General features: G+C 41.6%; 1 protein-coding gene across 1 annotated transcript in view; it reads left to right on the top strand.

The window, feature by feature from the left end:
- Window positions 1–4,991: 4,991 nt before the first annotated feature.
- The window catches only part of snx7 (sorting nexin 7), a 39,185-nt gene continuing 28,389 nt past the window's right edge, over window positions 4,992–15,787 (top strand). The window contains exons 1-6 of the mRNA XM_071485577.1: window positions 4,992–5,163; window positions 9,936–10,124; window positions 10,546–10,656; window positions 11,370–11,528; window positions 11,917–12,115; window positions 13,964–14,163. Of these exons, the coding sequence (XP_071341678.1) occupies window positions 5,080–5,163; window positions 9,936–10,124; window positions 10,546–10,656; window positions 11,370–11,528; window positions 11,917–12,115; window positions 13,964–14,163 (942 nt within the window). The 5' untranslated portion in view covers window positions 4,992–5,079. The remainder of the gene's footprint in view (window positions 5,164–9,935; window positions 10,125–10,545; window positions 10,657–11,369; window positions 11,529–11,916; window positions 12,116–13,963; window positions 14,164–15,787) is intronic.

Raw genomic sequence — 15,787 nt, 5'->3', positions numbered from 1 at the left:
CCAACCTGTTATACGTCAATATCACTTGTTTCATCAGCAAATCTTTCATGTGTATGTACAGACACATTATCCTTGACTGTATTCATACATTGGTTATATTATTTGGCTTGAGTGCAAAAGGAAATTGGACAGCATGAAGCTAAACACAATTTATGCGTGGATGTTCATGGACTTCTGTAGTTGATGAGGTGAAATGTCTGTTACAAAGCTGATTGATTGGTTTTGGTTTTTTTGTTTTTTGAATCATGCTTTAAAAGCATTTGCATGCTACAAGAGGAAATGGGTGTACAGCTGTTGGTGTTTTATTACATATTTTCTTTGTTTCCATAGTGATCTTGATTGATTTTTTGTTTTTTTTTTAAGGTTATGGGATGAGGACAGGGTTGGTTTAGAGAATGTCACTATAGGTGGAATAAGGCTGTTGATATATGGCTATACTATCACTTTGCTGCACCCTCACACTGTGAATGTCTAAAGGATGTAGAGAAAAGTAATAAATATTGGATAACAAAAACAAACAAAAAATATTGCTTTCAAGAAACTGTTGTTTTCTGGAGGGAATAAACGAAGAAAGTGAAGAATCTTTGGCTCATTCAACCAGAAAAGCAATTTTCTTAAAAAAAAAAAACAAAAAAAAAAAACAATGTAAGAATTTGTTTACAAAAAAAAAAAAAAAAATCATTTTTTTTCCTCCTGCAAGATTTTCTTTTCCTCTTTCAGGATCTGTGTTTGCTGTGGAGTGAAGGAATGGTGAATATGTGAGGCAGCAGCAGCTATGGGGATGAACACAGAGCGGGGAAGTGCAGCCTGTGATCATTGGCCGGGATGCGGTCTATCAGGGACAGACTGAAGCGTGACACACAACATGGCTTGTGCAACAGTGACATCTTTTGGTTCGTCCTCTGCTGGTGGAGCTGAGGTTTGTCAGTCAGTGCAGCCTGCAGGCCAGCCACTACAGTAAATAAAGATTATGATCACATTATGCAAATGACTGTTCCATCTGTACACAGCTCCTTCATGTTAGCCTGCTCGCTCTCTGTCTGTTCTGACAGTTATTTGAGTCCTCGAGGCGACTGAGAGTTTGACTGTGCAGCCATGTGTTGACAAGGCTGAAGGTGATAGGAAGTCTTGCTCTGACAAATACGAAGGAATATATTATATTGTTACAGGTGCAGTGCGTTGGCTGAGCATGAAATGAGCTTTCAGAGGTGAGCTGAAGCAGCCAGCAAATAAAAGCGCAGACATGGAAATGGTCACAGGCTGAGACTTGTAGCTTTCTGACAGCTTTGATTGCCTCTGATTTTTGGCACTTGACACACAAATGTTACATTTTAGATCATGTTTTACAGTAACGCCAGAGCATACAATGCTATTTTAGGGAACGATATGCCTCCAACTTTGTGTCAAAAGTTTGTGTTCATTGCTTTTCTGTTTCAGTATAACGATACCCCTGTGCCAAAAGCTGAGATTTTATAGAAATGCTGTGGAAAAACTTGACTGGTCTGCACAGAGCCCTGACTTTAAGCCCACCCAGCACCTTTGGGATTAACTGGAACACCATCTGAGAGCCAGGCCTTATTGCTCAATATCAGTGTTGGACCTCACTGAGGTTGCTTTTCCACTTGTACTTTAGCCCAGCTGGTACAGTTCAAAGAAAAAAATAAACATCCATTGTCGCCTCATCAGCACTACATGGACCCACACTGGGAAAACAAGTTCACGTACCGCAATTCATGCTGCACTTCATGCAGTTTGACATTAGTCTTCTCTGGTATCACAAAGAATACATGAAGAAATAACTGAATATGAGCAGGTGGCTGTATGGTGTTTTTTCTGGAGGGATACGCACACCGCAACATACCTGTGTTTTAACTCCTTTTCGCCTTCTGATATATCAAGGAAAATCCTGCACTCATACACGTTACCATGGCAACAAAATAATCTTTCCTAGATAAATGTGCCTCTCACTACAGATCACTACTTTGACAGTTCCCATTATAAGCAATTGGATCTAATAGTGGGCTACCTTTAGAATTCCTGCTAAAATCATACATCTATCATGTATTATGCTATCATATCACATGTGGTTGTTCCACTTTCCCTTCAGACCATAAACACACCACAACAAGTCCATCTGAAAGCACACAGAGATCTTCCTTTTCAGGCCATCTCAGAGTCAATCCAAGAGTTTGATTGACTTCGTTCACTCCAGCCACGAACTGTTCAGGTGTGAACGTGCCCCAGTGCTCCTGTGGCTAAATGAGAGGAAATCCCTGCAGCCAAGTTCAACATCTGCTGGAAAGACTGAAACCAAAACAATGGTGGCTGTTATAACAGCAGATGGTTTTGGAATCATATGTTCAACGACCCAGTGTTGGGAAAGTTGCTTGAAAAATGTAATCAAGGAGTTATTACACATTACTTTACTAATTACTCCACACCAACAACGTTTTATCTGTTGGTATTTGACACATGTAGAAATAGAGACCACTGTAGTTTAAAAAGCAGGAAGTCTTATGAGAAGACAGTGAATCATAACACAGACAATTAAAAACACAAATAAACTACTGGACAATTTGAATTTCCCTTTGGGATTAATAGAGTGATTTTTGTCTTTATCTTTACTATTTAGAGGGATTTACTGAGCATCCAGCAGCTACATACAGTTCTCAGGGGGCCATATTTCAGAAACTTCCTATCCTAAGTCTTGACAGGAAGGGTATAAGATGGGATTTTTCCAAATTTGGTATTACAGAAGTAAACCCTAACTAACTTTAGGAATCCTATATTATCTTACTTAAATGGCAGACCCACTGTGACATCACCATTGGTTTGTGAACTGCCGTTTTGAAGCCTCGACTATGCCATTGTGCTGTCACTATCTTGGTTTTTTGAAACCAGAAGAAACCACATTTAGATGACAAGGTGAACCTGAGAAGCAGGACCATTTTCCCATAGACTTCAATACAATCAGACTTCTTTTTGCAACCAGTGGAGTTTCCCCCTGATGGTCACTAGACAGAATGCAGGTTTAAAGCACTTCTGCTTTGGCGTCACTTTTCAGACCCAGAGTCTACGTCCATTTTAATATACAGCCTGCGATCTTACTTCATCCTATGTTATCTCAGGTTAGAAAATCATAATACTCAATCCAACATCAGTTATTAACTTGTATGTCTGTTAGCAACTGATACTCCTCTCATCTCATTTCACTGAGCTATTTTTGTAACCAATTAGATTTCTCATTGAAATGTTGCTACAAATATAGACACTGTACTAACAAAAAGTTGTACTGTAACCAAGAGAGCCCCATGTTGCCTCGCCACAGCTCTGGGCCAACTGCAGGATCATGACCCGGGGTAGCCAAGTGTTTTACCATCAAACTGCAGCTCATCGTCAGGGTCTGCCATGAGCTTTATTCGTGAAAAAGTTCCACCGGTTGACGTTTTGTTGGTTGTGTAAAAGCAATGAAAGAGCAGCCATATTTGCACAATCACTGCCAACGCTCTAACAAACAGCATAAACAAATAAAAGACGCAAACCATTCTGATATGACTGCTGGTCTCCAACTTTGGTGCACAACAGACTCTTCGTCTGAGCCTGGGTGTGACCGAGGCTCAAACGTGTAGCTGAGTCGCTCCGATGTTTCCTCTCACGCTGACCATCTTGATGCGTGCTGTTCTCTTGTGGTGCACAACAGATTCCTCAAAAACTGAGACTCAAAACATGTGGCGTACACCCTCCAAAAATATTTATCAGAACGTTTTAAAAGGGTTTAAAACATGTCTGGAAAGGAACTTTAATTACAATGCATTTCTTGCTAATTATACTGAATGTCTATGCTTTTTACTTAGTCCACATATCTTATCAAAATATATATTATTCATATTCTTAATGTGTGTGTCTTCTGCTTTTTTTCTGCCTATTTTGTTTTTATCTGCACGGTAAACTCACATGTTTTAAAAGTAGCTTCTGTATGAAAAAAGTAGCTTTTTTTTTTTTTTTTTTTTTTTTTTTCATTTTTCTCCATTTAGTTCGCTGTCACAGTACAGAACATTTCGCTGGTTCGAGTCCCGTAGAAAACTAGTGCTGGAGCCTGATACCGCCCCTGCTCAGCTGAATCATGAAGGGAGTGATTCCTGCTCTGATCCTTCCGCGTATGCGCGCTCGGGATTTCAACAACATCACCAGCGCTACACCAGAAGTGGTTAGAGTTTTCGCCAAAATAAAAGCCTCCATCACGTTAAGCCACTCCGCCTCATTTCCAGCCAAAAAAATAAATAAATAAATTAATGATAGTTGTGAGTGATTACTGTATATTGAAATTTGGCAAAGTAGCATTTCACTGCACATTTTCAGCAACAATGCTACAATAGGATGTGGCATTCAAACACACTCTGTATGTTGTGAAACTAACGCATTTCCATGTGTTTCATTTGTAAAACAGTGCAATGTGTTGTTGACCTGACATGATATTGTCTGGGTTTGTTACCACTTTTTTGTTTTTATTATGTAGTGAGCACAGCCTTTGTTTGTAATATACATGACAGAGAGACAACAAGATGAATTATTGTCAGATGAATTGTTGTGTTAGTCTATTCATTATATCTGAAAGTTAATTAGTGAATATATGCATCCTGAAGAACCTAAGATTCTTTAATGCCGCTTCCTGGAAAATAAGAGGTTGCTCTGTTTGTTCTTTAATTCATTCATTGTTCATTTGGTATCACTGCATTCTATATTGGACCTACATCAATAGTGAAATTAGAACAAATAGGCTACTGTAGAAAATCAAAATGTCAAAGTTTTGTTTTGTGTATAACATTTGTAGATACATTAATTAGTACCCCACCACAGCCACCTGAAGCAAAAAAAAAAAAAAAAAAAAGGTTGTTGAGAAAAAATAAAAGTCTAAGTTTTTGTTCATATCTGGCTTTTATTTTGAAACCGGTTACAGGAAAGGATGTTCCCACTCATTCGCTCCAGTTTGTTTCTGCTGCTCTGAAGTTGTGTTGGAGTTAAGTTTAGCTCCCAGGTCTGTCTGATGAGCTCGGTTCATTTGGAAAGTTTGAGAGTGAGATGAGCGGACAGACGGTCCCTGCGGACTTCTCAGGACACATGTTGGACCTGGACGAGGATGAAGACCTGGAGGTTTTCAGCAAGGTAAAGAAAAGCTCAACGCAAACGAGCCGAAAGCTGCGGACTGTGCGCTTCAAATCGCTCCGTTTGCTTTCTTGCGACGTGGATCGGACCCTGTCACTGACTTTAACTTCAACTGTGAGGTTTCTAAGTTTCCTCCTCTGTGTGCAGAAAGCAGTGACAGTCCGTGGTGGAGCTCACACTGTACAGAGAGAAGGAAGGAACTGAATCAGCTGATGAGCCGACCTTGGGACCCGACTGTCCCCAGTGCCTTGATGGGAAGGCTAACACCAAACTCCGTTCAGTTTTTTGATAATTAAATATAATATACGCAGCTGCAAAGCTTAACACAGATAGAAAAGTGCTTAAACATGCTTAACCAGTTCGCAGACCCTCCCTTTCAATCCGGCCCCCGAAACAATAGTCAGCACCCAGAACAGTAGATTTTCAACCCTTGGCCCTGAGTCACCTGTTAGTTGTAGTTTATAACTCTTTAAACTTAAGCTACCTGTGTTTGACCCTTGTCCAGCTCAGGAGTCATAGAACCCAACTGGAAATGTGACCTAAAGGACTCAAAGATAGTAAATGTTGGAGAAGATGAATCACACAGTCGTTAAAGAGGTGGGAGTGATATTGTTAGAGAGTTGGCTACTGTGAATTGATAAACCCTCATCAACATGGTTGGAGGGCTTTAGAAAAAAAAATAGAGGATAAGGGTAAATGGCTTTATTCAGAGTTTTTCTTTCTGTGTGTTTCCGCTGGGCTTGATTTAGGTCAACATGTGAACAAGGGGAGGTCTCAAACAAATCTGGCTCAGAACTGCAGCTTCACTCCACTTAGTCGCAAATCAGCAGTCAGGCTCCAAGATCAGGTTCAGGGTCACAGATTTAGTTTTGAACCTTAAAACAATAGACAACAGCGGGACTTCGTTGCGACCCCATGGCAAGGTGAACTGAATGAATGGCAACTGTGATGTTATCTCCAGGTTGGCAGGAGGTGTAAAGTTGCCTGTTTGGTATATCACCTGATCCGTAAAGCTGCTCTGTGATTGGTCAGAGAGACATGCATTCATCTTTTTTCATACAAACAATGATTATGTTTTTCTTTCTGCATGTTTGCTGTGCCCTGTCCTCTCCATGTTGACAGTGGTAGATAGAGCTGCAGCAAGAAGTGAAGTGACAGAAGGTCAATCAGCAACTATAGCAGCGCAATGCTGCACTCAACATTGTGAGGGCCCCACAGCCATCGTCAGTGCATGACTGGCCCCACCATATCAACAACTGAGCTGCTACTGACAGGACCTAAAGATGTTTTCTTGTAAACCTGATCTGTAACATAATAATGTAACATATGCGCAGCAGGAAGCCATATGTAGCCATTAGCGACTTTTTCACTAGCTCTGGTCTTATCTGCAGCACTTCACAATGGCAGTTGTGGTACCTGCTCATCACAAACTCATATATGTTACTTGTGGTTTCTCTTTGAATATCATTTGGTCTAAATAAACATTAGTTGTTTTCAGCAGAAGTCAAATAAAGGCATTATGTTGCTCCGTTTCCAGTAACACACTGACTGGAGACTGTTCTGCGTTTGTGCTTCCTGGAAAAAAGAGACAGAGTGAGACCTCCCAGCTACATATGTATACTCACATGATAACCAAACTATCTGAGAGAGAAGAGTCATGATGTGTTTGCGTCACTGTTGTGTATCGTGGAGCGGCGCAGGACAGTAGGGCCCTGGGCCCTCTGCTGACCTCAGCAGCTTCTCCGCTGTTGTTACAGGCCACAGACGTGCAGGCAGCACACAGCGCACATGTTTGCATAAATTGGATCATTTGAATGTGAAAACATGAAGTGTACTGTGCAAAGGCCTGTGCTTACAAGTGAAACACACAGATGCCACCTTATCTGAAATTTGGTCTTTTTATTATCGGTTGGAAAACTGCAGTCACAACCCCAGTGTGTCTGAAGCTATTCAGTCAGTAAGACCTTCTAATGGAGCATACTGGCAATGTGAAGTGCAAAACACTGTCCATGCCCATTTGACAGTTACTCTGCACATATCATATGGACAGAAGTAATCAGTATCCAGGAAATTGACAAAAATCCTGCTTTTGTGGAGAGTTCACAGCCATCAGACATGACATTTCCTGCTGATCTGCTGTCAAAACACTGCCCAGGTGCAGGCTTACATTAAAAAAAACAAAACAATGGATGTGTGTTGCCTTCAAGTGTTTTCAGCCATGCTACTGGTTCTGTTTTTTTCAGATATTACTTAGCGACAGTGTGCTAACAGTGACAGTGCTAACATGATGAGTTTGCCACAAGGCTCATATAGCAACCGCTTTCACTGATACCACATGGTCCTCATCAGGAGTTGTCATGCAAGCATTGATGTCCAAATTTACATTTTACAGCCCTCCATGGCTGCTCATCCCATTCTCGAGGACACAGTATCTCAGGTCAAGGTCACTGTCACCTCCCAAAAACATGTTTTTGGCCATAACTCAGGACTGGTTGGGTGAGGCATTCAGCCGTGATGCAGTCATTTTAGTTTTTGTAAGAAGTGACAGTGTAGTAAGTGCCAGCATGGCATGGTGTAGTCTGAAAAGGTGGGTTTTCAGTGAGTAGCAGAACATAGGCACTGACTCTGTTGTCCTTACTGACAGGGTCTGTGGAGTGACTGTGGTTTTTATGGGATAGGAACAGCTGTCCTTTGGTAATATTTAGGAGACAAAATGCAGGTTTGGTCACCTTCTTTATGTGGGAAATAAAATTTAATTCAGAGTCTAAAATGATGCCCAGGCATGTTACTTCTGATTTATCTATTTCGTCGTGGGGGCCAACCAGAGGTCTTTAGTTTCAAGAAGTCAAATCACCTTTTCCAGGCACTGGAGTTGTTGTTATTCATCTGTATGTGAAATGCATGAACTTTCATCATGTTAAATGAGTGCTGTCACTGCTGATGTTGGAACGTTTCTAACCTGGGAATCAGAGCTTATTCTCCCGTTGAGCTCTCTGCTGTAATTTGCTCTGTTGCTCTGGGTTCAGAACAGTATCTGTCTTTATTATTGAATGTACAGTACAGTCTGTGTATGGGAGAGCAGATTCACCAAGTGGGGATTCATCCAGTCCAAATTTTTTGACGGAGCATATGTAGCCTCATTCAAGTTCTTACCCCACACTCCATCTGCATAGGTTTACAAACTGAAAATGTGCCCACAGAGCCCAGATGGCTGCCACAGTTAGTAGCCAAAGATAAAACTGGGTTTATCACTGTTGAAATTTCTCACTTCTCATAGTCAGAACAGTCACAGACGTCTAGAATACATGTGTTTCCTTTCAGTGGAGGAAAACTTTCGACATAATCATCGAACGTGCTGATGTGATCCATAATGGGAGCAGCCGAAAGACAACATCACAGTGTGTTACAAACTTCAGTTCTGCAGGTACACTCTAAAAAGAGCCAACTCGCAGAATGCAAAATGTATGAATTTTGTAGCTTAAAAATATAGTGCTCTCCTGTGGACTTTCTTAAACTTTACTAATGATCTAATTTCTCCCTATGTGCATTACTCCACAGATTTAAACCAGATATTTGAACAACTGAACTGTTGGATGGGTATATGGAAGAAAAGGGAATACCTTGCCTTCATAGAAATATATTATGTAATCATATAAATGTGATATAGAGTAGATAATTCAAATTATCCTCAGTAGCTTGCCTTTTTTTTACATTCCAAAACAGGCTTAATGTTCTTGGCAATTTATGGGGCTGAAATCCAAACTCAAAGGTGTGAGCATAAAGTCGCGTTTGCTGTTTGGGTCCAACACACACACATATTTTTAAAGGTCCCATATTTTACACTTTTCTGGTGTTTTATTTGTGTATTTGTGTTGATATCCATAAGAAGATGTGGTTTTAAGAGCCAAAAACCATCTCAGTGTAGTTTTACATCTCCTCTCTCAGGCTTCTCTCTGGAGCTCCAGCAATAACAGGTGTGTGAGCCAATCAGAAGAGAGGCTCTGAGCTTCTCTTCTGATTGGCTTGCTGCTTTCTGAGGAATCAAATAAAAATATAGTAAATTTCAGGTAAACACCCAGATAAACCAAATCCTGCAAGGCTGGACAGTGGGTCCAGATGGGCCAGGCTTGGGGCGTGGCTGAGGGCAGTGACTGCTTTGTTGTGACATCACAATGTTCCAGAAGTCCCGACAGCTCGTTTTAAGGCTCAGTTTCTGAATACAGGTTGTGTGCATTTCTGTGTGGACTGAGAACTTTGATACTTTCATTGGATTAATATAGAACCTAGACCTGCTTTATGATCAAAGAAGACATGGACATCCCACTTGATACAATATGGGACCTTTAAGAGAGGGGAAATACAGGCACAGTGACACTGCAGCCAAACAGTTTGAATCTAGTTTTAGAAAAATTATATTTAGCTAATCATTTGTAACAGCAGCTAACCATGAATGGCACTGTCTTCACTTCTGGTGTCCCGGTAAAGGCCTGCCTACAAGCAGGAAGTGATGCATTCGCTGTGTGCTGGGGTGTGCTGGTATGCTATTTCACACGAGTGTTAAATGTGTTGATACCTGTTCTTAATGAGGTGAGATGAACAGCCTGCTGACATAGAAATACACCGACTTCTACAAATGGGGATAATGGCGCACACTTGGAGGCAGTACTGCCTTGAAAACGTTGTTCACGTGAAAAGCAACCAAGCTTGTCAAACTTGTGTTTGTTGTAAACATCGCTGTGGGCTAACACTGTCTCATCGTCTCCCTGGTCCAGAACACATCCCTGGCGGATGGAAGCCCGATGCCCAACTCTCCCAGCTCCATGGTCAATCAGTACAGACTGGAGGAGGATGAGGAAGAGCAGCAGGACACCAACACCAAAGACCTCTTCATCACCGTCGACAACCCAGAGAGCCATGTCACTGCCATCGAGACCTTCATCATGTACAGGGTCCTGACCAAGGTGAGCAGGCCGTACATGTACATGTCTGTATGCATGCTGCAGGGAGAAATGACCTCATTTATCAAGCGTCTCAGTTAAGCAAACGAAGATGAAAATTCTCCAAGTGACATATTTGTACCAGGAAAGGCAGAAACACTCTGTGGGAGCGCAAAGTGAGAATGAGCATATTAAAAGCTACAGTTCAGATAATGACGGCACCAAATGCCGGTGAGGTTGGTTAAAGTATTCCTGAATCAAAGCAGGCTGTCACACTGCAGCACATTCACATGTTATCACTGAACTGGGTCTATAAAACAAGTCTTTTTGATGACATGAGTCTTGTAAGTAAAGCATGAGAGTTTGACATGTGACATCCCGGCTCCTTTGCCACATATTAAAGCTGCATGGTGGCTCAGTATTAATGTGCAAATTCTTTCTCCAGACCACAAGGAGTGAGTTCGACTCCAGTGAGTACGAGGTACGCCGGCGCTACCAGGACTTCTTGTGGCTCAGAGGCCGACTGGAAGAAAACCACCCGACGCTCATTGTCCACGTATGTACTTGCAGACCACATCATCTGCTTAACACATCTGTGGGCTACCTCAGAGGCCGCTCGGACCTTAGCAGAGTTTTGGATGTTTCAGCTCATTTACCACAAGTAACACACACTTAATATTACTGTCAGCCATTTTCCAGAGAACTCAGTGGATTTTTAGATTTTTGAAGGTCTTTTTCTTACCATCCAGGATTCCTTTCCTTCACTTTCACACAGCATGGAAATCAACATGCAGAGACCTGAGGCTTAAATTTGTTGAGAAGCAATAAAAGCAAAGGTTTTGTCACCCTTTTTATCCTTTTATTCCATACAAAGCACTCAAATAGAAATAGAAATAAAAAAAGCTTGTCAAATAATTTAAGTCTCTAAAGTTATTCTTTAGCTTCATATTTCTTTATTTTACAAGAACATTATGAAATACCACTGAAAAGTTGAGTGGTGTGCTCTTGTTGTGTCAAGTTGAGTAAAAAAGAATAATAAAAGGATAAAAAAAATCAATATATTTTATTAGTTAAGGCAGTCCTTCTCAGAATCCACACAAATGAACAGGAAGAGAAGCAAAACTAAATGCTCAGCAGCACACCATCCACGTTTTACCTTCTTGTGTGCAGAGGAGCAAAACATGCTTTGGTCATGTGGGACATATGACACACTCTGGCCTTAATTTTTTTAACTCTCTGACTGAATGCTGAGTTTTGGTGCTTCCTCAGCCGCTGCCAGAGAAGTTTGTGATGAAAGGCATGGTGGAACGCTTCAACGACGACTTCATCGAGACCAGAAGGAAAGCTCTGCACCGTTTCCTCAACAAGATCTCTGAGCATCCCATCCTGTCCTTCAGCCAGCACTTCAAAGTCTTCCTCACTGCACAGGTCTCTCTCACACACACACACACACACACACACACACACACACACACACACACACACACACACACACACACACAGTGCCATGTGCAGCACTTCCTCCTTTGAAAGAGCCAGGTTAGCCGTTTCCCCTCTGCTTCCAGTCTTTATGCTAAGCTAGGCTAACATGCCCTGATGTTAAATCAAACTCACAGGACTTTTGAACTGTTTTTTTTTTTTTTTTTTTTGCAGGTCAACACAAATTCTCTCTTCATTCAGCTTTGTCAGTCAGCTTATTTATAGTCGCTGAAAATCAAATTATATCTATAATGCACTTAGACCAGTATGACCATTTTGCAGCTGGCCCCGCACTGGTACAGCTCCATTAAAGCCCTGTGGCTTGACCTCCCTGCAGGAGCTGACGTCTCACAAGAAACAGGGACCAGGTTTCCTGAGCAGGATGGGAGAGACGGTGAGGGCGGTGGCCAACTCAGTACGAGGCCTGAGGAGCCGACCGGAGGAGTTCACCCAGATGCAGGAGTACGTGGAGGACTTCAGCAACAAGGTCTGCTCTGTGGACAAAGTCACCCAGAGGATCATCAAGGAGCAGAGAGGTACTGCAGCACTCACATACAGAAGTCTTGGTCTGTGCAGATGATGAAATAGGATGCATATCACAAATACTGTTACCATAGATACCACACTGCATCAATTAAAACAAATCAAGTTGTATAGAATCTCAAATAAAATCTAAAATTGACTAATTACTTAAATTTCTTAAGTACATAATTTTTGTTCTTTTTTCCTCATTTGTCATCTTTCAATTACAGTTTTCCTTTTTTTTCTGTTTTTACACCACAGTGAGGGAGATAAGTCAGTTGAGGAAAATTGTTAAAGTTTAAAGAATAAAATATTTTCAATACAAAAAATTAAACAATGTTTATAATTATGTTTTGAAAGTAATGAAAATTGCTTGCACTGAACACTTTTCTATATTTATGTTTGTGTAATTTTTTGTCTCGGGGTTAGACATCCATCCATCCATTTTAAATGTTATGATTCTGTGTCTCCATAAATAAATGTTATATTCGTCCCCTTTAATTTGTGGTATCACACAAGGGTCAGTTCTTGGCCCACTCCTGTTATCGACCACATAAACCTTTGTTATGCTAATGACACAGCTATGGATCTCACTTTCCTCTGACGAAACAGAAATTCTTTTTTTTGGCTTGCTTGTCTAAAATGTGAAGCTCAGTGTGTTTTGTTTCCAGCCTAAATTTGGAGCTCTTTGTGAATCTCTGGCCCAGTCTGACTTTATCCAACTAAACATTGGAAAAAATCATTCTCTTCCTTAAGCCTAGAGATTTGGAAAAAGTCATCAGTGCTTTTATAACTTCATACCTCCACTGCTGTTACACCTTGGTCACCTGCTTCAGATCTTTGGTCTCGACTCTGGCGGGTCCAGAACTCTGCTGTGTGTGGCTTTTAAAGCCCTGGCAAACTATCCTTGAGATCATAAAGGGGAACCAGTTTTCCACATTAGCGTGTCCAGTAGGGGAGTTCTGCAGCAAATGTGAAAAAGTAGTAATAAGCCTTTCATGTCTCCAGATGGAGCTGTGTGAAGTCTGATAAATATACTCAAGTGATGTCACTCGAGTCAACTTTGGTAGGGTCTGAAGACTGCAAGTTTGAAAATGAATGACAAAAAAAAAAAAAAAAATCAGCAGATGTGGAGCAACCTGCTCCTTATCTCTGCTTGAGGCTAGAGAACATTAGCAGCTGCTAGCCGTGCTGCATTATGGGTAATGTAGGTTCCAGTTGACAAGTTTGACAAGGAACAGCAATGTGTGGAATATAGAATATGATATATCCAACTCATCTGCAAGGATTGCTATTATGTATTTTTACTGTCCAACATGAGTGTGGCAATATTATGAGAGACCAATGCTAAGTGGATAATGCTCAGTGGAGCATTATTTTAGGTATTTCTCTGTAAATTTTAATAGTTGTGACCATCAGCATTATCATAAACATCCAAATCCTCAGCTATCGTGTTTCATCGGGACTGTGTGGGTGTGGTTGATTGACAGTGACCAAACAACCCACCAACTGTCACCAGAGTTCGACTCAAACATTACTGAACAGAAGTTTGAGGCGTCCCACCCTCTTCGAACCAGTGAGAAGAGTCCAAAGAAAAAAAAAAAAAGAACTACAGAAATCTGTTCCGACTTTGGCTGCAGATAGAGTCTTCATGTAGGATCCCAATTCATAGTAACAAGATGAAATAACAGCCTTCATTACTCCAGTTCTAGCTTCTCTCTACTTATTATTTATTATGTTTTTGACTTTAGCGTTACATGGTCAAATCCTTTTGAACAAACAAAACAAATGTGTTGATTGTAATTCTTCCACTGACATTAATCCAGCTGGATTGTGTTTAAACGTGTCCTCTGTGCTTGCAGAGTATCTGGATGAGCTGAGGCAGTACGGCCCTACGTACACCCAGTGGGCGGGGTCAGAGGAGGCACTGGCGGAACCACTGAAGGGCGTGGCCAGCTGCGTGGAGCGGTGCAGTAAGGAAACAGAAGAGCAGATCCACCATCTGTCCGATGTCCTGGTCCCTGCCCTGCACGAGTATGTCCTCTGTGCTGAGACACTGAAGGTGAGCCCAGTCCACACCGGTCGCATCTGAAATCCACCTCACAGTGGGAGGGGTAGGAGACCAACAGCCTCTTTTATCAAAGCATGCACGGAACAAGTTCTGAATGTAGGACAATGTGTAGGAACAAACTCATCTAGCAAAGTTGGGAGCGCACAACTGCAATCCCACCTGTTCTAAATTCACATCTGCTTGTGCACATAGGGGCTCATTTACATACAGGAACTCCACCAGAATGCCAAATATGGTCATCATTCGAGCAGCCTTAATGTAGCGTTTCTTGTTGTGGACAGAAGATGCAGAAAGAAAGACAAAAATGAAAAATCTCAGTAGTAGATTTATGTTGATGTTTCGGGTCATTGGAGAGCCACCCTGACATTATTGGGTTAGAGATCTTGATAAGTTTGGGAATTTGTTCTATTTTTATTTATTTTCTTATTTTTCTAAGTTCTTTTTGGGGGCATTTTTGTCCATTTATTAAATAGGATAGTATAGAGTTATAGAAAATGAGGGGAGAGAAAGGTGAATGACATGTAGCAAAGAGTTTGGCCAGTCGAGAGTTGAACCGATGACTCGCCTGCTCGGAGGATACGCGTTCACGTGGTATGTGCCCAACCACTCGGCTATCAGGTCTCCCCGGAATACATTTTGTCTTCGATAATGTCAAACTGTCCAAGGCAGGAGGCAGCAAAGCTTCAAATCATGATGCTCCCTCCACCCTGCTTCGCCTTCAGGATGATGCTTTCACGTTAGTATTCAGAGCCCTTTTTAGACCACAAACAGTGCTGCATGCTCTTCCTAAACAAATCAACAACAGAGGTGTTAACTACACTAAGTGAACAGCGGCTGCCATTAGGGATGAGAAGCGGACATGTCTCGTCACGTTTAGTTCACAGCAGAGTCATCGACTTCCCCTACCCGTCCAACAAGACTATAGAGTGTGCAGCCATGCTGACGTCAGCATGCTATCATTCTCACAGTGACAACGTGAAAAAATGCCGATACAATGAGAGAACATTTTGGTCTGCTGGTGAAAAGTCAGAGCATCACCGAAAATGTTCAGTTCGATCAGCTCAATAGTTGTTGAGAAATTTCAGCAGACTGACATTAACATTCCCAGAGCCACACCAGCAGAGTGGCTGCAAAATGTGAGATAAATAGAGTCTGTGACACTCGCGCAGGTGCTCCGGTGTCGATCCTCTCTTCCCGGCTTTCAGATGACAGACAACAACACTGATAACTGTGTTGTTGTTTCATCATGTGTGAAAATGTGTCATCTGCAACAGTCTGTTTTGTTTTTAAAGCTGTTATTGGTGTAATTTTCCTAATCTGTTAGATGTGGTGGAAACGCAAACAGAAATGTGTAAAACTGTCTTTTCCTGGGCCTATGTGGTCAAAAGGGATGAAAGTTGCAGGTTATTTTATCTTTTTGTTTTTCATTGTGTCACCGTCTGCATTCTCTGACTGACGTTATCATTGGTGTTCAAATCTGCCAAACCACTGCCATACCAAACCTGTTAGCCTGTGAGCTGCATTTGGGTCAAAACATATAGGCACTGATTGGAGTAACTGAAAATCTCTGCGTTGAAAAACCCTGAACAGCAGCAGTTCTACGGCGGCCCTGAGA

Source organism: Trachinotus anak, unplaced genomic scaffold (genome assembly GCF_046630095.1).
Source record: "Trachinotus anak isolate AG129_WGS33_773 ecotype Australia unplaced genomic scaffold, CSIRO_AGI_Tana_v1 ptg000009l, whole genome shotgun sequence".
NCBI lineage: Eukaryota > Metazoa > Chordata > Actinopteri > Carangiformes > Carangidae > Trachinotus > Trachinotus anak.
The sequence above is the reverse complement of the archived record's forward strand: the minus strand, read 5'-3'. Positions and strand labels throughout refer to the sequence as shown.